Raw genomic sequence first — 23901 nt, 5'->3', positions numbered from 1 at the left:
GCCACGGTGTCCTCTCATCCTGTACACCGTTGCGCCAACACTACCACCACCACCACTACACTGCACCACACTGTGCACCACTACACTGTGTTCAACCGCCGCCACCACCACACTGCACCACACTGTGCACCACTACACTGTGTTCAACCGCCACCACCACAACACTGCACCACTACACAGTGTTCAACCACCACCACCACAGTGTTCAACCGCCGCCACCACCACCACTGCACCACCACAGGGCACCACTACACTGTGTTCAACCACCGCCACCACCACCACTGTTCAACCACCGCCGCCACCACCACCACCAGTGTTCAACCACCGCCACCACCACCAGTGTTCAACCACCGCCACCACCACCACTGTTCAACCACCGCCACCACCACCACTGTTCAACCACCGCCACCACACTGTGTCCCACCACCACCACACTGTTCCACCACCACCAGTCACAACAACTCATCCACCTACTCACCTCACCCACCCACCTATCCACTCATGCACCTACACACACACCTACACCCACCCACCAACCTACACACACACACACACCAACCTACACACACACACACCAGATCACAACACTCCTCTCTCTCTTGCTTCTTCCCTTGGCAAGATCTCCCACAATCGGACTTCCCTCCCTACCTCCATCGCCTCTCCCCCCCCCCCCAAACTCTCGTAACGACGACAGACAACCTCTCGCTCATTTCAAACCACGTGTGGACGCTCATCCATGGACGCGCCTCCCAATCCTCCCAATCCTCGTGCGTAAAAGGTTGCTACACAACAAAAAAAAAACACCCAAAACATTTCTCCCCCATCCCCGTTTTGCCTTTAACAGGCTGACGAAGCAAGTTCCGTTAGCGAGTAGCAGCACCTATATGAAGGCCGGCACGGCACACGAGAGGTTTAGGGCGGCAAGCAACCAAACCCCGGCTGCCTTTGTCTCCACAGCGGCGATGTTTACTACACACCGCACCAGATACTCATTTGAGACCGAGTCGACCTAGGGGAGGCCCAGGACCGGTTCAAATAATCGTCACCGGTGTTGGCCGTGAGCGGGAATCTAACGCGGGTCTCCGGGTTCGTAGCGCAGCGTAGCGCTAACCGTTTGGGGCGGCAAGCAACCAAACCCCGGCTGCCTTTGTCTCCCCAGCGGCGATGTTTACTACACACCGCGCCAGGTACTACTCGTGCGAGGCCGAATCGACCTAGGGGAGGCCCAGGACCGGTTTGGATAATCGTCACTGGTGGTGTGGGTGGCCGCGAGCGTGTTGCTGGGTTCGTAGCGTAACGCGTGAAAACCGCTACACAACAACAACAACCGCCATTCGCCACTAAGTGGCAGTGACGTCGCCACGACGCTTGTGCCAGGCCAAGTGCACCTTGAGGCTGCCACGTGAAGTGTCGAGCGCCCGCTGGCAGGAGGTCACGGGGCAGACCCAGCAGGTGCCACGGGTCGACTGACTGAGATGACCGAGACACATTACACACACACACCTACCTACACATACCGACATACAAAGACAAAGACCCTCCCCATGTAGCCTGTAACAGACTGTAGGGGCAAGTGCTGTTAGCGAGCACCTATTTAGGCTGGCACGGCACACGAGGGGGGGTGGGTGTCCAACACCACGCCCGGCCGCCTTTGAAGGCCATTTGGACACACACACAACCACAACAAACACCGCCATTCGCCACTGAGTGGCGGTGACGTCACCACAACGCTGGTGCCAGGCCAAGTGCACCTTGAGGCCACGTGAAGTGTCGAACGCCCGCTGGCATGAGGTAAAGTCACGTAAATAATATAAAAACATTTAAAAAATGTTTTATTAAAATAAAAACACGACGTTTCCATCGCAACACGAGCGGTCTCCATCAGGCGGAGTTGCATGGTCGCTCGCCCTGTGCTCATGTGGATTTCCAGGAGGTAGCGTGGGTTTCAAACCCGACCACGACGCCTCCTGTATATTTGGAGTCTCTCTCTCTCTCTCATCATCATCGCGGCAGCTATGAGATGTTAACGACCTCGCCTGGTGTACAGGAGGTCGCGTGGGTTCAATCCCGACCCCGACGCCTCCTGTATATTTGGAGTTTGCAAGTCTCTCCATTTAGAATCAACGCCACGCGGCCTTCAGAGTATTTTGGCTGCTGCTCCGAATTTCCACGCGATGGTGAGCGGCGGTCATCGGAGCTACCGATTGCGACGGACAGGTTCGCTTGTGAACAAACAAAATAAAACTACGTAGCAGGTCAGTGGGGGGGGGGGGGGTTAACCCAAACCCGTACGCTTGCGTATGGGGGGGGGGGGGGTCTACTGACAATGTACGCATAGTAAACGGAGGGGGGGCGGGTGAAGCCTCGATAATAATTTGTCTACATCGGCCTTAAAATGAGTTAGATAGTCAGGCGGTGGACCGTTGGCTTAAACACGTTAATATTATTAATCCTTGATCGTTTCTGCGTGGATTAAATATCGGCCGTTCTGTAGGATTAGGGGAAGGGGGTCACAAGTTTTGACAGGTTTTTGCGCACGTACCAAATGGATGGCCCCTTACCTGCCCAAAATAAAAGCTATTCGGTTCCAAAAGTTTAACGGGATCGTCGCGCTTAAACAAACTCCCATTGAGAGCCACGCCACAGAACGCTTCCCTTTGAGAAGGTGAGAAATGCTGCTGCTGCTGCTGCTGCATCTGCTGCTGCATCTGCTGCTGCTGCAGCTGCTGCTGCTGCATCTGCTGCTGCTGCTGCTGCTGCTGCAGCTGCTGCTGCTGCATCTGCTGCTGCTGCATCTGCTGCTGCTGCTGCATCTGCTGCTGCTGCTGCATCTGCTGCTGCTGCTGCTGCTGCATCTGCTGCTGCTGCTGCTGCATCTGCTGCTGCTGCTGCTGCTACATCTGCTGCTGCTGCTGCTGCTGCTGCATCTGCAGCTGCTGCTGCTGCTACATCTGCTGCTGCTGCTGCTGCATCTGCAGCTGCTGCTGCTGCTACATCTGCTGCATCTGCTGCTGCTGCTGCTGCTGAATCTGCTGCTGCTACATCTGCTGCTGCTGCTGCTGCTGAATCTGCTGCTGCTACATCTGCTGCTGCTGCTGCTGCTGAATCTGCTGCTGCTACATCTGCTGCATCTGCATCTGCTGCTGCTGCTGCTGCATCTGCTGCATCTGCTGCAGCTGCTGCTGCTGCATGGCGGTGCCGTGCCCCACGCCATTGGCTGAGATGCGGCCACTCCCACCTCCGCCCTCGGCGGTGGTGAGGCGAGCCTTCTAAACCAAATAGAAACTCTCCCCTTTCTGCTCTTTTAAAAAAATCAATCGTGCCACCGGTTCACAACAAACCCCAACGCACCCCCCCACCCTCCCCGCCACGCAAACGTGAACGGAACGTTCGGCAAACGTTGTGGCCTTTCAAGACGAGTTCCAAAGTCCGCGTGCTAGAGCAATTTGACCCCAGCCCCTGCCCGTGCCCAGCCCGCCACCCCCACGTGCCCCAGCCCGCCACCCCCACGTGCCCCAGCCCGCCACCCCCCACGTGCCCCAGCCCGCCACAGACTCTCAACGTCCAGCGGCGAGCGCAGAAGAAGCGCTGAACCGTTCGAAACTGGGAGGGGGTCGGGGTGCACCGCCAGGCCACCGTCACGCACGCGCCGGGCAAACGTAACCGAGGTGGACAGGCGCCGCGTCAGCAGGGCCACTGCCCACCCCCTGACCCCCCAGGCCGGTGACAAGCACCGATAGCGGGGAGGTGCGCAGGGCGGGTGTGCCAGCATTAGTGCTGATGAGACAACGGATGTCGAAAGAGGCCCGTGCCGATAACCATCTGGGCAGCCTATAGCCATCCAGAAGTTCATCAACACTGGGTTCAAGCAAAGCTTGGCTGCTGCTGATGAGACACTGCATGTGGAAACCGCTCCTTGCCGATAACCATCCAGAAGTTCATCAACACTGGGATCAAGCAAAGCTTGACTCTCTGCTGCTGATGAGACACTGCATGTGGAAACCGCTCCTTGCCTGTAACCACCCAGAAGTTCATCAACACTGGGATCAAGCAAAGCTCGACTCTCTGCTGCTGATGAGACACTGCATGTGGAAACCGCTCCTTGCCTGTAACCACCCAGAAGTTCATCAACACTGGGATCAAGCAAAGCTCGACTCTCTGCTGCTGATGAGACACTGCATGTGGAAACCGCTCCTTGCCTGTAACCACCCAGAAGTTCATCAACACTGGGATCAAGCAAAGCTCGACTCTCTGCTGCTGATGAGACACTGCATGTGGAAACCGCTCCTTGCCTGTAACCACCCAGAAGTTCATCAACACTGGGATCAAGCAAAGCTCGACTCTCTGCTGCTGATGAGACACTGCATGTGGAAACCGCTCCTTGCCTGTAACCACCCAGAAGTTCATCAACACTGGGATCAAGCAAAGCTCGACTCTCTGCTGCTGATGAGACACTGCATGTGGAAACCGCTCCTTGCCTGTAACCATCTGGCACCTCACCAGGACTGGGTTCAAGCAAAGCCCTCGTGGACTTTGAGGAGTCACCTAATGTCCGAACCGCTCCAGACTTGTGTCGCGACTTTTTTGCTGACCAAGATTATTTGCCCTCCCAGAAGAGGTGTGCGCGGCCAATGGGCAACATGGGCGTTGCCGTGTTCCACGTGGAGGGGGACAGCTGTGATATGGGGGGGAAAAGAGGCACATTGCCTGCTCGTCCGATTGCCATCTATCAGAGAATACAATCATTAACAGTGACAAACAAAGGTTTTCCACTTCAAACTTGACCCGCCGGATCAGGGTCTAGCCAGAACCCCCGTTCATCCATTTGTGCAGAAAACAGCGAGCAACTGCAAAAAAAATTGCAAACATCCTAATCTAGATAGCACATGAGATCATTAACGACTCAGAAGGTACGGGAGGGAGGGGGGGAAACGATGTATGTTTTAGTAGTAGGTTTTTACCCTTTTAAACTGGTACAAAACTGACACCTTTATTCAAGGCATCATGTTTTTGTACCAGTTTAAAAGGGTAAAAACCTACTACTATATTTTGCCACTGGTAAAAGAGATCTCATAGAGTAGATGCATTTTTTGTTTGACACATCCCCCCATCAGCCAAAAACGGCCCCCTTCATTCTGAGAAGGACACACCACCACTTCAGTAGCAATGGTTTCACAGGCCTCAACTTGTGGCCTGGTTACAACACACCACGTTCATCATCGTCCGAACTGCCCACGCTTATTAGGCAGAGAGAACCTCCCGCTCTCTCCCTGTCGTCGTCTTTCGTATGGGTGAATAGCGGCAGATTCGAGATGCGATTTTAGATGTTGTTGTTGTTCTCCGCTCAATTGTCTGAGTGGGGGATCTCGTCCCTTCCTCCTTTAAAGGAGTCAAGGACCGCAGCATCAGCATCGGCGGCGTGTTGACGATGCGGTCGAGGGTTTTGTGGGATTCGTGAGGCTCCGCGCGTCACTCCCAGGCCGCAGAATCTTTTGACGCGCCGCCAAATGCGGCATCAGGCGTCCCCCCCACAGCATCGGCAAAGCCCCGGTCCAGATTTCGCTTTGACCCGTGCTCCCTGCTAGACATGGGTCTGAGTTCGACGCTGAACTATTCGAAGCGTAAAACAGATGTGACAGCCGGTCCAGCGGGGAATGAAATAAAATAGATGTCGTAATCCACTCAATTATCTCTGTTCAGAAGTGGATCTCGCCCATTCCTCCTATAGAAGGAGCAGCGGCGACGGCCGAGTGTTTACTGCGCGCAAGTCACCTGAAGATGTCCGGCTGTCGAACCAGCGCCGTGTCGAGAACGTGGCCGTGCATGAACTCGTAGCAGAGGCCGTTGAGGAAGGTGCAGTAGAGGCTGGGCGCGCAGCCGTAGGCCTGCAGCACCTGCGGCAAGGTGACACGTCACCGCAGCAGCAGCGGCAGCAGCAGCAGAGTCAGCGGCAGAAACAGGGTCGGATCGACTCCCCGGGGTGTCATTTCGCGAGGCGGGGAAAGCTAATCACCGGCAAGCAGGGTGGGTGGGTGGGTGGGCGGGCGGGCAGGTGGGTGGGTGGGTGGGCGGGTGGGCAGGTAGGTGGGTGGGTGGGCAGATAGGCAGGTGGGTGGGCGGGTGGGCAGGCAGGTGGGTGGGCAGGCAGGTAGGTGGGTGGGTAGGTAGACAGGTGGGTGTGTGGGCAGGTAGGTAGGCAGGTGGGTGGGCAGGTAGGCAGGTGGGTGGGCGGGTGGGCAGGTAGGTGGGTGGGTGGGCAGGTAGGTGGGTGGGTAGGTAGACAGGTGGGTGTGTGGGCAGGTAGGTAGGCAGGTGGGTGGGCGGGTGGGCAGGCAGGTAGGTGGGTGGGTGGGCAGGTAGGCAGGTGGGTGGGCAGGTGGGCAGGCGGGTGGGTGGGCAGGCAGGTAGGTGGGCAGGTAGGCAGGTAGGTGGGTGAGTGGGCAGGTGGGTGGGTGGGCAGGTAGGCAGGTGGGTGGGCAGGCAGGTGGGTGGGTGGGCAGGTGGGTGGGTGGGCAGGTAGGTAGGCAGGTGGGTGGGCGGGTAGGCAGGTGGGTGGGTGGGCAGGCAGGTGGGTGGGTGGGCAGGTGGGTGGGCAGGTGGGCAGGCAGGTGGGTGGGCAGGCAGGTAGGTGGGCAGGTAGGCAGGTGGGCGGGGGGGTGGGTGGCCGGGAGGGAGGGCCCACAGTCAGAAGAGACTGGCGGCAGCAGCGGGCCCCGGCCAACTCACGGCGGCGACATCCGCGTGCGGAAATCAGCGACGCAAGAGCCAAACAACGGAGTTTGACGTCTCTCTCTCTCGGTTCTCCATTTCAAAAATCATCAGACTCAAAACAAAAAATCCAACACATAGGTTTTTTTTTTGGGTTGAATCGCGTGAATATAAATTCGTCGTTAAAACCGGCCAACACCCGACACGGCCGATTAAGTAAGGTTCGTCACATTTATATTCACGCGATCCAACCCAAAAACGCCTACGTCGCGGCTGATATTTGGTTCACGAAAGCCTTACGTGTTAAACAGACTAAAATTATACTATCACCGTTCACGCAAAACGCTTTCACGGACGGCGTTAAAGAAAGAAAAACAAAAATCGACCGCTAGGGGCGGAGGGGGGACAGGTTATAGGCCACAAAACTATCCACCTGATATAATAGTAGGTTTTTACCCTTTTAAACTGGTACAAAACTGACACCTTTATTCAAGGCATCATGTTTGCAATGACCACAACACAAGTAGTCAACAAAGCAAACAAAAAGAAGCAACTCTGATAATGATAATAATATGCACTGTCCTTGAAGTCGATTGGTCCACACCCGAGACGGCTTTCTTTAGAGCCTAGTCCCCATTGGTGTTGGACCAGATGACACCAGAAGGCGTACAACTCAAACACAGTGCAATATCAGAGTATTGAGAGCTCGGGGTAAGCATTTACACTATGAGATCTCTGTTACCAGTGGCAAAGAGATCTCATAGTGTAGTATCCACCTGATGTCGCGCCCGAAACGTCACGATTTATTTGATTTTCTACCCACGTGACTTTACCGAAAGAACCAAAAAGTATGGATTCCTGCAGTCACGAAAGCTTCAAATCGAGATTATCCGGACGAGTTTGTGCGGGCAATTGTCCCTCTGCCGCCAAACCGACCCCACGGCCTTTCGAATTAAACCGGGAGAATTTGCACGGAACCCTCCCCTCTCCTCGCAATCGCCGAGAGTTTGAACGGCGAGGACCGCTTGCTTGCTGCTGCTGCTGCTGATGTAGCTGCTGCTGCTGCTGCAGCTACTGCTGCAGCTGCTGCTGCTGCTGCTGCAGCTGCAGCTGCAGCTGCTGCAGCTTCTGCTGCTGCTGCTGCTGCAGCTTCTGCTGCTGCTGCTGCTGCAGCTTCTGCTGCAGCTGCTGCTGCAGCTGCTGCTGCAGCTGCTGCAGCTTCTGCTGCTGCTGCTGCTGCTGCAGCTGCTGCAGCTTCTGCTGCTGCTGCTGCAGCTGTAGCTGCTGCTGCAGCTGCTGCAGCTGTAGCTGCTGCTGCAGCTGTAGCTGCAGCTGCTGTAGCTGCTGCTGCTGTAGCTGCTGCTGCTGCTGCTGTAGCTGCTGCTGCTGCTGCTGCTGTAGCTGCTGCTGCTGCTGATGTAGCTGCTGCTGCTGTAGCTGCTGCTGCTGCTGATGTAGCTGCTGCTGCTGTAGCTGCTGCTGTAGCTGCTGCAGCTGCTGCTGATGTAGCTGCTGCTGCAGCTGCTGTAGCTGCTGCTGATGTAGCTACTGCTGCTGCTGTAGCTGCTGCTGTAGCTGCTGTAGCTGCTGCTGTTGTAGCTGCTGCTGTAGCTGCTGCTGCAGCTGCAGCTGCTGCTGCTGTAGCTGCTGCTGTAACTGTTGCTGCTGTAGCTGCTGCTGTAGCTGCTGCTGCAGCTACAGCTGCTGCTGTAGCTGCTGCAGCTGCTGCTGTAGCTGCTGCTGCTGCTGTAGCTGCTGCTGCTGCAGCTGCTGCTGCTGCTGTAGCTGCTGCTGCAGCTGCTGCTGCTGCAGCTGCTGATCCTGCTGCTGCTGTAGCTGCTGCAGCTGCTGCTGATCCTGCTGCTGCTGATGCTGTAGCTGCTGCAGCTCTTTCGAATGTCGATCCAAGAAAAATAACGCAACTCCCAGCCCCTAAACCCGATGCACGACACCTTTTCGCAGCGTCCGCGCAGGAACCTCTCCCATTGGCTGCTCAGCCGTTTGCTTCGAGTTACTAAAAAATAAAAAAGTGGAGTGAAGAACCAAGCAGCTTCTTGGTTCTTTCGGTAAAAGTCACGTAAAAGGGAAATAATAAAATAATAAAAATAATACATAATAAAATTTCGATTTAAAGCTTTCGTGACTGCAGGGATTCATCTTCTTGGTTCTTTCGGTAAAGTCACGTAGAAGGGAAATAATAAAACATAATAAAATACAATTCTCACGACGTTTCCGCCACAACGCAAGCAGCCGTCCTCAGGTGAAGAACAGGTCTGTCGGAAAGACAGCGTCTGAAGAATTATTTCGTTATGTTGAATTTTTATTCTTATATTATTTCCCTTCTACGTGACTTTACCGAAAGAACCAGTACTTAGTTTATCCACACACGAGGTGGACGGTGATGATGGGCCGAAGTCAATCTCCCAACCGGGGATTGAACGCATGACCGGCGGGGGCTTGCTAGCGCTGTGCATTCTTCTCAACTTATTTGAAAACTTTATTAAAACCACGCGTGCCACGCTCACAGCTTGAGCACATTCTAAAACCCGGTGTTCTTCGTTGCAAGGTCCCCCCCAGTGGCCTTTAGTGCAGCCCCTCCCCGACAGTAAACAAAGAGTGAAAGACACCACCCCCCATCATCATCATCGGTGCTGCTGGTCACAAACCCCCAATGGCACACCGATGTCGTCTTATCGGCGGAAGTGGGGGGGCATTTCAAAGACAATGCATAAATTATCAGAGTATTGTTTTTTGTTTGTATTTGACTGCAAGTATTGTGGTGTTAATGTAAGCATGAATCCTTGCAAAAGGTGTCAGTTTTGTTGTCAGAAAAAAGGGGATAAAACCCTATTAGTATATTTTGGTACTGGCAAAGGAGGTCCCATGATGTATCTACTCACCCCGAGCCTCTCATTACTCTGGTAGTGCGTTGTCTTCGAACTGTGCGCATTTTGGCGTCATCTGGTCGAACACCGTATGAGACTAGGCTCTAAAGAAAGCTGTCTCTGGTGTGGACCAATCAGTTTCAAAGACAATGCATACATTATCAGAGTATTGTTTTTTGTTTGTATTTGACTGCAAGTATTGTGGTGTTAATGTAAACATGATTCCTTGCAAAAGGTGTCAGTTTTGTTGTCAGAAAAAAGGGGAAAAACCCTATTAGTATATTTTGGTACTGGCAAAGGAGGTCCCAAGATGTATCTACTCACCCCGAGCTCTCATTACTCTGGTGTGACGGTTCCACCTGAAGACGGAAGCTTGTGTTGCCTCCGAAACGTCGTGATTTTTTATTTTATTTTACTTTTATTAATTTAAATTTTTTTACCTACCTGGTGACTTTACCGAAAACACCTAAGAATATGAATCCTTGCAGTCACGAAAGCTTCAACCCTATTAGTATATTTTGGTACTGGCAAAGGAGGTCCCACGATGAAACATTCCCATTTTGAATTTCTGGAGTGGAGGTGCAGTGGTGGTGGCGGTGGTGGTGGCGGTGGTGGTGGCGGTGGCAGTGGTGGCAGTGGTGGCGATGGTGGCAGCGGTGGTGGCGGCGGTGGTGGTGGCAGTGGTGGCAGTGGTGGCGATGGTGGCGGCGGTGGTGGTGGCAGTGGTGGCAGTGGTGGCAGTGGTGGCGATGGTGGCGGTGGTGGCAGTGGTGGCAGTGGTGGCGGTGGTGGCGGTGGTGGCAGTGGCGGCGGTGGCGGTGGCGGCGGCGAGCGGGGGGGGGCGCCTCTCACTTGAAAGCTCTTCAGCTCGTTGTCCCTGTCGACGAACAGCTCGGTCATGTTGCCGTACACGCGGATGAGCACCACGTCCTCCCGGCTGTCCCCTCTCGAGCAGCCCACCAGCTTGTTCGTGATGCCGTCTGTGAACAGCTGCAGGCACGCGCCGCACGCACACACGCACACACGCACACACGCACACACGCACACACGCACACGCGCACACACGCACACACGCACACACGCACACGCACGCACACGCCACCACCCCCCCCGCGTCAGCCAACGTCGCTCCCCACCCCTCCTCCCCTTCTTCTTCGCCGGCGAAGAGAGCCATCGTAACCGCCCCCCCCCCCCACTGAGCAGCCCCCCACAGCGACGGCTTAAGAGATGTGGGAGGTGGGGGGGGTAAGGCGAGAAGCTTGCGCGTTTGAAGCGTGCGTGAAATTACGCGAGGAAAGTGATTTTTTTTGTTCCCGCCCCCCCCCCACAACCAGCCCCCCACTGTTTAACGACAAGAAATTCTAACGGGAATAATTTGTGCGGTCGCGCCGCGAGGCTGGGGGTTGCCCCCGTCCGCGTGGAACGGAACCAGAGCCTGCAGCAGCGACTTCTTGGTTCTTTCGGTAAAGTCGTCACGTAGAAGGGAAGTAATAAAATAATAAAAATAAAACATAATAGAATAATTCTCACGACGTTTCGGCCATTCAGACGTAGTCTTTCCGAAAGACCTGTTCTTCACCTGAGGACGGCTGCTTGCGTTGTGGCCGAAACGTCGTGAGAATTGTATTTGATTATGTTTTATTTTTATTATTTTATTACTTCCCTTCTACGTGACTTTACCGAAAGAACCAACAAGATGAATCCCTGCAGTCACAAAAGCTTTAAATCGAAATTATTTGATTATGTTTTATTTTTATTATTTTATAATTTCCCTTCCAAGTGACTTTACCGAAAGAACCAACAAGATGAATCCCTGCAGTCACGAAAGCTTTAAATCGAAACCTGCAGCAGCGGTCGGTGGCATCGTTGACGTTTGCTACGCGTGCGGGCGGGCGTGCGCGCAATACCCAATTAGGGGGGGCCCCATACTCCCTGCCCCCCCCGAGATTTTGAAGAACGTCCGGTAACAACGGAGAAGCGTAGGATGTTACAGGTTAGCATGCCCCGCAGTAATATAACCGGTGGTGGGGTGGGGGGGTGTCTCATTTTGTACTGGAGCGCCCATGTCGTTTATTTATATTCATGCCTTGCACCCAGAGGACGACGGTTCGCCCGCCCGCCCCCCTTTCAGATTAGCGTAAACCGCGTCGAAGCGTTGGGGGTGTGAGATGCGGAGGGAGAGGTCGTGTGAGATGCTGTAGATGTGTGGTTTCGGAAGGAGCACCGGGCACACGGACAACGCACACACAGAGCAAACAGACACACCGCACACACACACACACACACCGCACACACATACACCGCACACCGAAACACCGCACACACACACACCGCACACACACACACACACTGCACACACACACACCAACACACACAGAGCAAACAGACACACCGCACACACACACACCGCAAGCACGCACGCACACACACCTAAGCATACCGAAACACCGCACACACACACCAACACAGAGCATACCGACGCACCGCATGCACACACACCGCACACCCAGAGCAAACAAACACACCGCACACCCAGAGCAAACAGACACACCGCACACACACACCGCACGCACGCACACACACCTAAGCATACCGAAACACCGCACACACACACACACTGCACACACACACACACCAACACACACAGAGCATACCGACGCACCGCACGCACGCACACACACCACACGCATACACACCGCACGCACACACACCGCACACCCAGAGCAAACAGACACACCGCACATACAGAGCATTGATTCCTTACCCGTACCCGGCCGCACCAGGGTTGCAAACGGCTACCTGTACCCGTACCCAGCCGGGTACGGGTAGCCGGGTATCGGGTAGGGTGCGGGTATCGGGTACCCGGTTGCGACCTCTGCTATGAGGAGGCCGGGTGGGGTTGGGAATTCCCTCCCCCCATCGTCACATTGACACTTGGTAACCTCCGGGGAGGTGTGAGGTGTGGGGTGTGGGGGAGATGAAGATGGATCGGAGTGTGGAAAGGCCGATCCGGAAAAAAGAGAACGCAGAGGGAGAGGGACAGCTTGCGGAAACGCGATCCCTGCATGTCCTCCAACCCAGCTTAAATATACGCTGCCAAGCCTGGTGGTGGTTTCATTCAGACGCTGTCTTCTCGACAGACCTGTTCTTCACCTGAGGACGGCTGCTTGCGTTGTGGCCGAAACGTCGTGAGAATTATTTTATTATGTTTTATTTTTATCATTTTATTATTTCCCTTCTACGTGACTTTACCGACAGACCTGTTCTTCACCTGAGGACGGCTGCTTGCGTTGTGGCCGAAACGTCGTGAGAATTATTTTATTATGTTTTATTTTAATCATTTTATTATTTCCCTTCTACGTGACTTTACCGACAGACCTGTTCTTCACCTGAGGACGGCTGCTTGCGTTGTGGCCGAAACGTCGTGAGAATTATTTAATGTTTTATTTTTATAATTTTATTATTTCCCTTCCACGTGACTTTACCGACAGACCTGTTCTTCACCTGAGGACGGCTGCTTGTGTTGTGGCCGAAACGTCGTGAGAATTATTTTATGTTTTATTTTTATTATTTTATTATTTCCCTTCTACGTGACTTTACCGACAGACCTGTTCTTCACCTGAGGACGGCTGCTTGCGTTGTGGCCGAAACGTCGTGAGAATTATTTTATTAGGTTTTATTTTTATCATTTTATTATTTCCCTTCTACGTGACGACTTTACCGAAAGAACCAAGAAGATGTCCGGACACGTCACAGCGACAGCGACAGCGCCACCCGCCCCCCCCCCCGCCAATCCCCCACCTTGCCGGAGCCGTAAAAGTGGTCATGGAAAGAAGAGAAGGGGGCAGCCAACGCCTCGTGATTGTAAATCAATAACATGGGCAGTGGAATGGCAGCACAGCGGTGGTGGCGACGCGGCTAGCAGCAATTAGGGCCCTGGGTTTGATTATCAATCCTAGGGAACTTCTCTGTGTTTAGTTCTGGAGAGTGTGTGTGTGAGCGAGTGGAGTTTGTGTGATCTCCCCCTGTTCTACAGAGCGAGTGGGGTTTGTGTGATGTCCCCCTGTTCTACAGAGTGAGTGGGGTTTGTGTGATCTCCGCCTGTTCTACAGAGTGAGTGGGGTTTGTGTGATCTCCCCCTGTTCTACAGAGTGGAGTTTGTATGATCTCCCCCTGTTCTACAGAGTGAGTGGAGTTTGTATGATCTCCCCATTCCACAGAGTGAGTGGAGTTTGTGTGATCTCCCCCTGTTCTACAGAGTGGAGTTTGTATGATCTCCCCCTGTTCTACAGAGTGAGTGGAGTTTGTGTGATCTCCCCATTCCACAGAGTGAGTGGAGTTTGTGTGATCTCCCCCTGTTCTACAGAGTAGAGTTTGTGTGTTCTCCCCCTGTTCTACAGAGTGGAGTTTGTATGATCTCCCCCTGTTCTACAGAGTGAGTGGAGTTTGTATGATCCCCCCCTGTTCTTCAGAGTGAGTGAGTGGAGTTTGTGTGATCTCCGCCTATTCTACAGAGTGAGTGGAGTTTGTATGATCTCCCCCTGTTCTACAGAGCGAGTGGAATTTGTATGATCTCCACCTGTTCTACAAAGCGAGTGGCGTTTGTATGATCTCCCCCTGTTCTACAGAGTGAGTAGAGTTTGTATGATCTCCCCCTGGTTCAGTAGTGTGCTTGAGAGAGTGGAATTTGTATTTTTCTCACCCTGTTCTGCGATTGGTCTCCGCTAGGTTTTATGGTTTCGTCCCACAGATTAGAAACGCACACACCGTGCACACACACACCACACACCACGCACACACACACACCACGCACACACACACTACGCAGACACACCACACACACCGTACACACCGTGCGCACACACCGTGCACACACACACCACACACACCGTGCACACACACCATACACACACACCGTGCACACACACCGCGCACACACACACCGCGCACACCCAGTGCACACACACACCACACACACAGTGCACACACACACCACGCACACAGTGCACACACACCACGCACACAGTGCACACACACCACGCACACACACACCGCGCACACACACCACACACACACAGTGCACACACACCCCACACACACACACCACGCACACACCGTGCACACACACACCGTGCGCACACACCGTGCACACACACACCACGCACACAGTGCACACACACACCACGCACACAGTGCACACACACACCACGCACACAGTGCACACACACACACCGTGCACACACACACCACACACACACACCGTGCACACACACCACACACACACAGTGCACACACACACACCGCGCACACACAGTGCACACACAGTGCACACACACACAGTGCACACACAGTGCACACACACACCACACACACACAGTGCACACACACACACCGCGCACACCATTTTAACCGAGCCAAACATCCCAAGGCCGCGATATTACCTGCAAATTATTCTACTCGGTTCACACGGCAGCGGCGAGCGGCAGCTCTCTTTCCGAGCGACCCGGTGCAATAATGTAATCGAATTTATAATAAGAGATGCGGGGGGGGGGGGGTCCGTGTCCACCCCCCCCCCCCCCGTCTCCTGTGCTTGGTTATTTTTTCTCGATAATCCGCTGAAAAATGTTGTGGATTCCCACCCACCCCCCCGACACGCTCGACCATCGGGGGGCAAAGTTGGCCGCTGCTACAGGGGGCGGCAATTGGGGAGCCCGGGGAAGTGGGGAGCTTCGCAATGCGAACTTCCCACATACAAAGATAAAGACAAAGATCCCCCGTGTAGCCTTAACAGACTGTAGGGGCAAGTGCTGTTAGCGAGCACCTATGAAGGCCGGAACGGCACACGAGGGGGTGGGTGGCCAGCACCACGCCCGACCGCCTTTGTCTCCCTAGCGGCGATGTTTACACACCTCACCAGGTACTCATTTGAGGCCGAGTCGACCTAGGGGAGGCCCGGGACCGGTTCAGATAATCGTCACTGGTGTTGGCCGTGAGCGGGAATCGAACCCGTGTCGCCGGGTTCATAGCGCAGCGCGCTAACCGCTGCACTACCGCTCCCCACTACAAAGATAAAGACATACACGCACGCACACACACACACACGCACGCACACACACGCACACACGCACACACGCACGCACAGCAGTTCCCGCACACACGACGTACAGACATCTAATACACGCACACCACACACACATACACACGCTTTCACAAGCATCGCACACTGCTTGCACCGCGCACGCACATACAACACGCAGACACCACACGCACACCCCTGCATGCACACAGACGCACACGCACGCCTTTCACACGCACTGCGCATTCCTTGCACCGCACATGCACGCACATACGACACGCAGACACCACACGCACACCCCTGCATGCACACAGACGCACACGCACACAGGCAGGCGCACACAGGCAGGCGCACACACACGCAGGCACGCGCACACAGGTACGCGCACAGGTACACGCACGCGCACACACACACACACACAGGCACGTGCACACACACACAGGCACGCACACACACACACACAGGCACGCACACACACGCTCGCTCCGCAAGCAAAAAGTGCGACGCCGCGGCCGTTGCAGTTTCCCCCGGAGGTCAACAGGCAGAGCGCCGTTCGCGTGGAGCAGCACCTGAGCGGGGTCTGTGCGGCACACGAGGGGGAGGGGGTGGGTGACCAACACCACGCCCGGACTCCTTTACCTTTTTACACGCGCGCGCGCACACACACACACACAAAAACACAACATGCGCACACACACAGGCAACACGCACACACAGGCAACACACACACACACAGGCAACACACACACACAGGCAACACACACGGGGGGTGCAGGCAGAAATGTTTCCGCGACGAATTTTTCCGAGCGCGTCAACCGTCGGGCCGAGAGAAAGAGAGAGAAAGATAGAGAATGAGATAGAGAATGAGAGAGAGAATGAGAGAGAGAATGAGAGAGAGAATGAGAGAGAGAATGAGATAGAGAAAGAGAGAGAGAGAATGATTCATGTGGTTCAGTTGACGGTAACGTCTCTGCGGCTGGGCAATTGTAGCGCGCCTCCGATTGGCGTGTACGGCACGGAAGAAGTTCACCGTACATGCGTGTGCAATACCAGTTCCCACGCCGGCAGGGGAGACACGCGTGTGGCTCGCAGACACCGCTCGTTCAGGGATGCTCCGCGCGTACACACACACACGCCACACGCCACACGCGCGCTCAGGGGGCGTGTGCGAGGTCTTGTTCTACGCGCGCGCCGATCCCAAATCGATGTTTGCGCGCGGTCTGCTCTCCTTGTGGTCCGTGGCTTTGAACCAGAATACGTTTTTTGGGCCAGATCGCGTAAATATATAAATGTGTCGTCAAAACCCACCTGCATACGACACAGCCAATTTAGTAAGGTCTGTCGTGTGAAACAGAACGTGGCCAATTCGTTGGCCACGTTGGCGAGCAAAGCCACAACATTTGCAATCAAAGTACAACGTTTTCGCCCGTAATTGCAACTGGCTTCAAAATCGGGCGGCAGACAGGTGTGGAGAAATCACTCTGTTTCGGTCCTTAAATTACAGGTGCAAATGTGCGGACATCCAACCCAAAAACAAGCTGTATTATTGATGACATTGGTCGCGAAAGCATTGCGTGTTTAAAACGGGCAGAGGAGTTCACCAGCAAAATTGGGAACCTCATTTGCCAGTAAAAATATGATAATTGTTTTTTTTACCCTTCTATCTGGTGCAACCCATGTGAGACTAGGCTCTAAGGAAAGCTGTCTCGGGTGTGGACCAATCAACTTCAAGGACAGTGCGTACATTATCAGAGTAATGTTTTTTTGTTTGCATTATGACTGCAGGTATTGCGGTCTATGCAAACATGACTCCTTGTAAAAAGGTGTCAGTTTTGTTGTCAGATAGAAGGGTAAAAAACCAATTATCAGCAAAATTGAATCAAGGGAACCTGCCTCTTGCCGGTGAGACCACAAACACCAAAACCCAGTCCCAGAGTTGGGCTCGCATTGAACCGTTGCCACCGGAGAATATTCAGGGCACGTGGCCCAATGAGATGTGCATATTTAAAAAAAAAAATGTTAAAGATTTTTTTTTTTACGTGGGGAGGGAGAAATTTGGAGGAGGCGCTTGCTTGCGAATCAAAACCGAGGTTGGAGATGACGACACCAGCGGTGGGAACGCAGACCCCTGGCAAAGCAGAGGAGTAGGAGGAAGAACGGTGGGGGGAGCGGGGAAGGAGTTCGCAAGGCGTTGAGGGAGTACAGTAGACGTATTCGCGTGAGCGTGCGCGGGCAAAACTCGGGGGTGGTGCAAGAAGAAAAAAAGAACGCACCAGGAAACATGGCCACCTTCTTCCTCTGGCATTTAAAAAAATTACACATTTGTAAGACGACAAAAAAACTAACTGCACGCGCGAGCGAGCGAACAAGCGAAAGCCGGAAACGCACTTGGGGACCGGGGTGGACGTTAACACAGGAGAAATGCAGAATTTAAATAACACTCGGCCACCACGTCAGACGGCGAAACTTACCCGCTCCTCCCCCCCCCCCCCACAGACCCCTCTCTCACCACACACGTAGGGATTTCTCCGTCAATAACAGGATTCGTCAGATTAATTTTTTTTCTCTCTCTCTCTCTCTCTTTTGAGGGGGTGGTGGTTGGTGGCCCACGCAACGATCCGGGGGTCGAACATCTGTGTCGCCACCCGAATTAATTGAAATCGGATAATAGTTTTTTACCCTTCTATCTGGCAACAAAACTGACACTTTTTTACAAGGAGTCATGTTTGCATAGACCACAATACCTGCAGTCATAATGCAAACAAAAAACACAACTCTGATAATATATGCACTGTCCTTGAAGTTGATTGGTCCACACCCCGAGCTCTCATACTCTGATGGTGCATTGTCTTTGAGTTGTGCGCCTTTTGGCGTCATCTGGTCCAACACCATGTGAGACTAGGCTCTAAGGAAAGCTGTCTCGGGTGTGGACCAATCAACTTCAAGGACAGTGCATACATTATCAGAGTTATGTTTTTTGTTTGCATTATGGCTGCAGGTATTGTGGTCTATGCAAACATGACTCTTTGTAAAAAAGGTGTTAGTTTTGTTGCCAGATAGAAGGGTAAAAAAACAATTATCATATTTTTTACTGGCAAATGAGGTTCCAATGGTGTTAATTTAAATCGTTACGCGGCATGCGATCGTCGCGATGACGGTTCATCGTTAACGTTTAGAAGAACAATACAGGGACTCCTCTCCACTTATGGATGTTCGACTTACGGACTTTCAGAGATACGAACAAACCTGGGCCATGTGGTCCAGTTGCATGTTCGGACCGAGAGTCGTAAGTTCAAACGCCGTGCAACAGATGGCGGCGGTGGCATCTAATCTGCAGAACGTGAAGAATCAGTAGCATCTACATCTGCAGAAGACGCAGAGAACCAGTGGCATCTATATCTGAAGAACATGAAGAACCAGTGGCATCTACATCTGCAGAAGACGCAGAGAACCAGTGGCATCTAATCTGCAGAACGTGAAGAACCAGTGGCATCTACATCTGCAGAAGACGCAGAGAACCAGTGGCATCTACATCTGAAGAACATGAAGAACCAGTGGCATCTACATCTGCAGTACGTGAAGAACCAGTGGCATCTACATCTGCAAAACATGAAGAACCAGTGTCATCTACATCTGCAGAAGACGCAGAGAACCAGTGGCATCTACATCTGAAGAACATGAAGAACCAGTGGCATCTACATCTGCAGTACGTGAAGAACCAGTGGCATCTACATCTGCAGAAAACGCAGAGAACCAGTGGCATCTATATCTGAAGAACATGAAGAACCAGTGGCATCTACATCTGCAGAAGACGCAGAGAACCAGTGGCATCTAATCTGCAGAACGTGAAGAACCAGTGGCATCTACATCTGCAGAAGACGCAGAGAACCAGTGGCATCTACATCTGAAGAACATGAAGAACCAGTGGCATCTACATCTGCAGTACGTGAAGAACCAGTGGCATCTACATCTGCAGTACGTGAAGAACCAGTGGCATCTACATCTGCAGAACATGAAGAACCAGTGGCATCTACATCTGAAGAACATGAAGAACCAGTGGCATCTACATCTGCAGAAGACGCAGAGAACCAGTGGCATCTACATCTGCAGAACATGAAGAACCAGTGGCATATACATCTGCAGAACGTGAAGAACCAGTGGCATCTACATCTGCAGAAGACGCAGAGAACCAGTGGCATCTACATCTGCAGAACGTGAAGAACCAGTGGCATCTACATCTGCAGAAGACGCAGAGAACCAGTGGCATCTACATCTGTAGAACGTGAAGAACCAGAGGCATCTACATCTGCAGAACGTGAAGAACCAGTGGCATCTACATCTGCAGAACGTGAAGAACCAGTGGCATCTACATCTACAGAACGTGAAGAACCAGTGGCATCTACATCTATAGAACGTGAAGAACCAGTAGCAGCTACATCTACAGAACGTGAAGAACCAGTAGCAGCTACATCTACAGAACGCAAAGAACCAGTGGCATCTACATCTGCAGAACGTGAAGAACCAGTGACACCTACATCTGCAGAACATGAAGAACCAGTGGCATCTACATCTGCAGTACGTGAAGAACCAGTGGCATCTACATCTGCAGACCGTGAAGAACCAGTGGCATCTACATCTGCAGACCGTGAAGAACCAGTGGCATCTACATCTCCAGAAGACGCAGAGAACCAGTGGCATCTACATCTGCAGAACATGAAGAACCAGTGGGATCTACATCTACAGAACGTGAAGAACCAGTAGCAGCTACATCTACAGAACGTGAAGAACCAGTGGCATCTACATCTGCAGCAGACGCAAAGAACCAGTGGCATCTACATCTGCAGAACGTGAAGAACCAGTGACACCTACATCTGCAGAACATGAAGAACCAGTGGCATCTACATCTGCAGAACGTGAAGAACCAGTGGCATCTACATCTGCAGTATGTGAAGAACCAGTGGCATCTACATCTGCAGAACGTGAAGAACCAGTGGCATCTACATCTGCAGAACGTGAAGAACCAGTGACATCTACATCTGCAGAACGTGAAGAACCAGTGGCATCTACATCTGCAGAACATGAAGAACCAGTGGCATCTACATCTGCAGAACGTGAAGAACCAGTGACATCTATATCTGCAGAACGTGAAGAACCAGTGGCATCTACATCTGCAGAACGTGAAGAACCAGTGGCATCTACATCTGCAGTATGTGAAGAACCAGTGGCATCTACATCTGCAGAACATGAAGAACCAGTGGCATCTACATCTGCAGAACATGAAGAACCAGTGGCATCTACATCTGCAGAACGTGAAGAACCAGTGACATCTACATCTGCAGAACGTGAAGAACCAGTGGCATCTACATCTGCAGAACGTGAAGAACCAGTGGCATCTACATATGCAGAACGTGAAGAACCAGTGGCATCTACATCTGCAGAACGTGAAGAACCAGTGGCATCTACATCTGCAGAACGTGAAGAACCAGTGGCATCTACATCTGTAGAACGTGAAGAACCAGTGGCATCTACATCTGTAGAACGTGAAGAACCAGTGGCATCTACATCTGTAGAACGTGAGGAACCAGTGGCATCTACATCTGCAGAACGTGAAGAACCAGTGGCATCTACATCTGCAGAAGGCGCAGAGAACCAGTGGAATCTACATCTGCAGAACGTGAAGAACCAGTGGCATCTACATCTGCAGAACGTGCAGAACCAGTGGCATCTACATCTGTAGAACGTGAAGAACCAGTGGCATCTACATCTGTAGAACGTGAAGAACCAGTGGCATCTACATCTGTAGAAGACAGAGAACCAGTGGCATCTACATCTGCAGGAGATTATACAACTATTAAAGCCATTCCCCGTGTTTAGTGTACACACGTGGTACAACATGTTTGGAATTGACAGGAGTAAAGGTCGACTTGCGAACAAAATAGACTTGGGGGAGAGACCTGTGGGACGTGAGTCGTTCATAAGTAGAGGAGTTCCGGTAATTTCTCACGACCGAATAATAAGGCGTCGGATTAAGCCCCAAGTTTTTCTTTTTTGCTCGCTTGAAACTATGCCAAGTGCGTGTTCAGGAAGTCAGAATAAAATCTGGGGAAGTAAAAAAAACAGCACGTGCGCACACACACACATTTCTGGCCAAAATTGCTAGGACGTCAGTGCGCGTGCGCGCCCGCAAAAAAAAAATCCCCACCACACCGTTAACAATGCCCGCGTCTGTGCCATCGAGGGGCTGCGGTGTTGTAACAACAATGGCCTTGTGAAACGTCACAGGTCACAACCAAGGGCGGTGCGGGGGGGTCGTTTGGGGTGGCAAGGAACGCATCGCCGTAATTCGCGGTGCAAAGGGTGATCACACGCGCCCACCCGCCCGTCTCTTTATCGTGCAAGGCTCTTACAAAAGGGATGCGTCACACAGGTTAGCTGGTGGGAGGGAGGGGGGAAGCTGCTATGAGTAATGCAAGCTGGGTCGAGTATTTTGCGGGCTTCGTTTGTATCTAGTTATCCCGCAAAATTTGGGACGCGGCCGACAACAAAAGCAGCATACACTTGAGCTTCGGAAAGTGGTGGTGACGATGATGACGTTAATCATCAATCCCTCCGACAGAGAGAGAGAAGGAGAGAGGTAAAATGGCGAGCACTGTACGGTCACACACGCCGCCGTAAAGCGTTAAAACCAGGGCAGCCCCTTGTAGATTCCCGACGACGACGATGACCATCTGCGGCGAGAGGCAAACCGTGCCGCGTCACCGCCATCGTTCCCAATCCGGAAATCTGCAGGTCGCCCTTACGCAAAGCAGAGGTCGCAAACGGGTTTTGATTCCTTACCCGTACCCGTACCCGGCCGCACCAGGGTCGCAAATGGGTACCCGTACCCGGCCGTACCCGTACCCGGCCGGGTACGGGTACCCGTTCTGCAATATTTTGCTGTCTTTTCTTGGATTTTCTGTTTGCACTTACTTAGTCACATATTCACTTTAAGATGTTTTTTGTTCATGTTTTTGTTTTTTGTTTGTTGCGGTTGCACCCGATTCAAGAGCCGAATGGCTCACAGGGCTATACCCAATACATGAACTTGAACTACCCGTACCCTACCCGAAATGAGTGACAAACGGTGACTCACCAGTGACTCACGGCCTACCCGTACCCGTACCCAGCCGGGCATGGGTAGCCGGGTAGGGTACGGGTATCGGGTACCCGGTTGCAACCTCTGACGCAAGGGCTCCTCGAAATTGCCAAGCGGCAGGGTTGAGGAGTCCAACCCAGTCCCGCGACTGAACCGGCGATGACTCGGATCCAAACACAGGCACCGGCCTAACCCCGATTTAAAGCTTTCGTGACTGCAGGGATTCATCTTCTTGGTTCTTTCGGTAAAGTCATCACGTAGAAGGGAAATAATAAAATGATTAATCATAATAAAATACAAAAATAAAACATAATAAAATACAATTCTCAAACAAAATAAAATACAATTGTGAGAATTGTATTTTATTTCGATGTAAAGCTTTCGTGACTGCAGGGATTCATCTTCTTGGTTCTTTCGGTAAAGTCATCACGTAGAAGGGAAATAATAAAATAATAAATCATAATAAAATACAAAAATAAAACATAATAAAATACAATTCTCAAACATAATAAAATACAATTGTGAGAATTGTATTTTATTTCGATGTAAGGCTTTCGTGACTGCAGAGATTCATCTTCTTGGTTCTTTCGGTAAAGTCACGTAGAATGGAAATAATAAAATAATAAAAATAAAACATTGTAAATTACAATTCTCACGACGTTTCGGCTACAACGCAAGCAGCCATCCTCAGGTGAAGAACAGGTCTGTCGAGAAGACCATTCAGACGCTGTCTTTCCGACAGACCTGGTCTTCACCTGAGGACGGCTGCTTGCGTTGTGGCCGAAACGTCGTGAGAATTATTTTATCATGTTATATTTGTATTATTTTATTACTTCCATTCTACATGACTTTACCGAAAGAACCAAAAAGACGGTCTAAACCCGCCAAGATTTTCCGGCAGACGTTATAAATGATGAACTGCCGCACCGATTTTCTGTGTTACAAAACGGTCGTCTGTGTGTGCCTGACACCACAGACACGTCGCGCCTCCCGTCACAGCCCGAGGACGATTTGTAAAAAAATCAGCTTAAGTCTGAAACCAAAAAAATCCAACGTCAGACTCATCCTGTGCCAGTGGTCTCACCCTGCCAGCGATA

At 52.3% G+C, this 23901-nt stretch overlaps 1 protein-coding gene across 1 annotated transcript in view; it reads right to left on the bottom strand.

The window, feature by feature from the left end:
• The window catches only part of LOC144737105 (ethanolamine kinase 1-like), a 69506-nt gene that overhangs the window by 26329 nt on the left and 19276 nt on the right, over positions 1 to 23901 (bottom strand). The window contains exons 2-3 of the mRNA XM_078619780.1: positions 10446 to 10583; positions 5773 to 5894 (exon numbers count right to left, since the gene is read on the bottom strand). Of these exons, the coding sequence (XP_078475906.1) occupies positions 5773 to 5894; positions 10446 to 10583 (260 nt within the window). The remainder of the gene's footprint in view (positions 1 to 5772; positions 5895 to 10445; positions 10584 to 23901) is intronic.

This window comes from Lampetra planeri, chromosome 64 (assembly GCF_965212315.1).
Source record: "Lampetra planeri chromosome 64, kcLamPlan1.2.h2, whole genome shotgun sequence".
In the NCBI taxonomy this organism is placed as follows: domain Eukaryota; kingdom Metazoa; phylum Chordata; class Hyperoartia; order Petromyzontiformes; family Petromyzontidae; genus Lampetra; species Lampetra planeri.
This window is presented reverse-complemented; position numbering and strand designations above follow the sequence as displayed.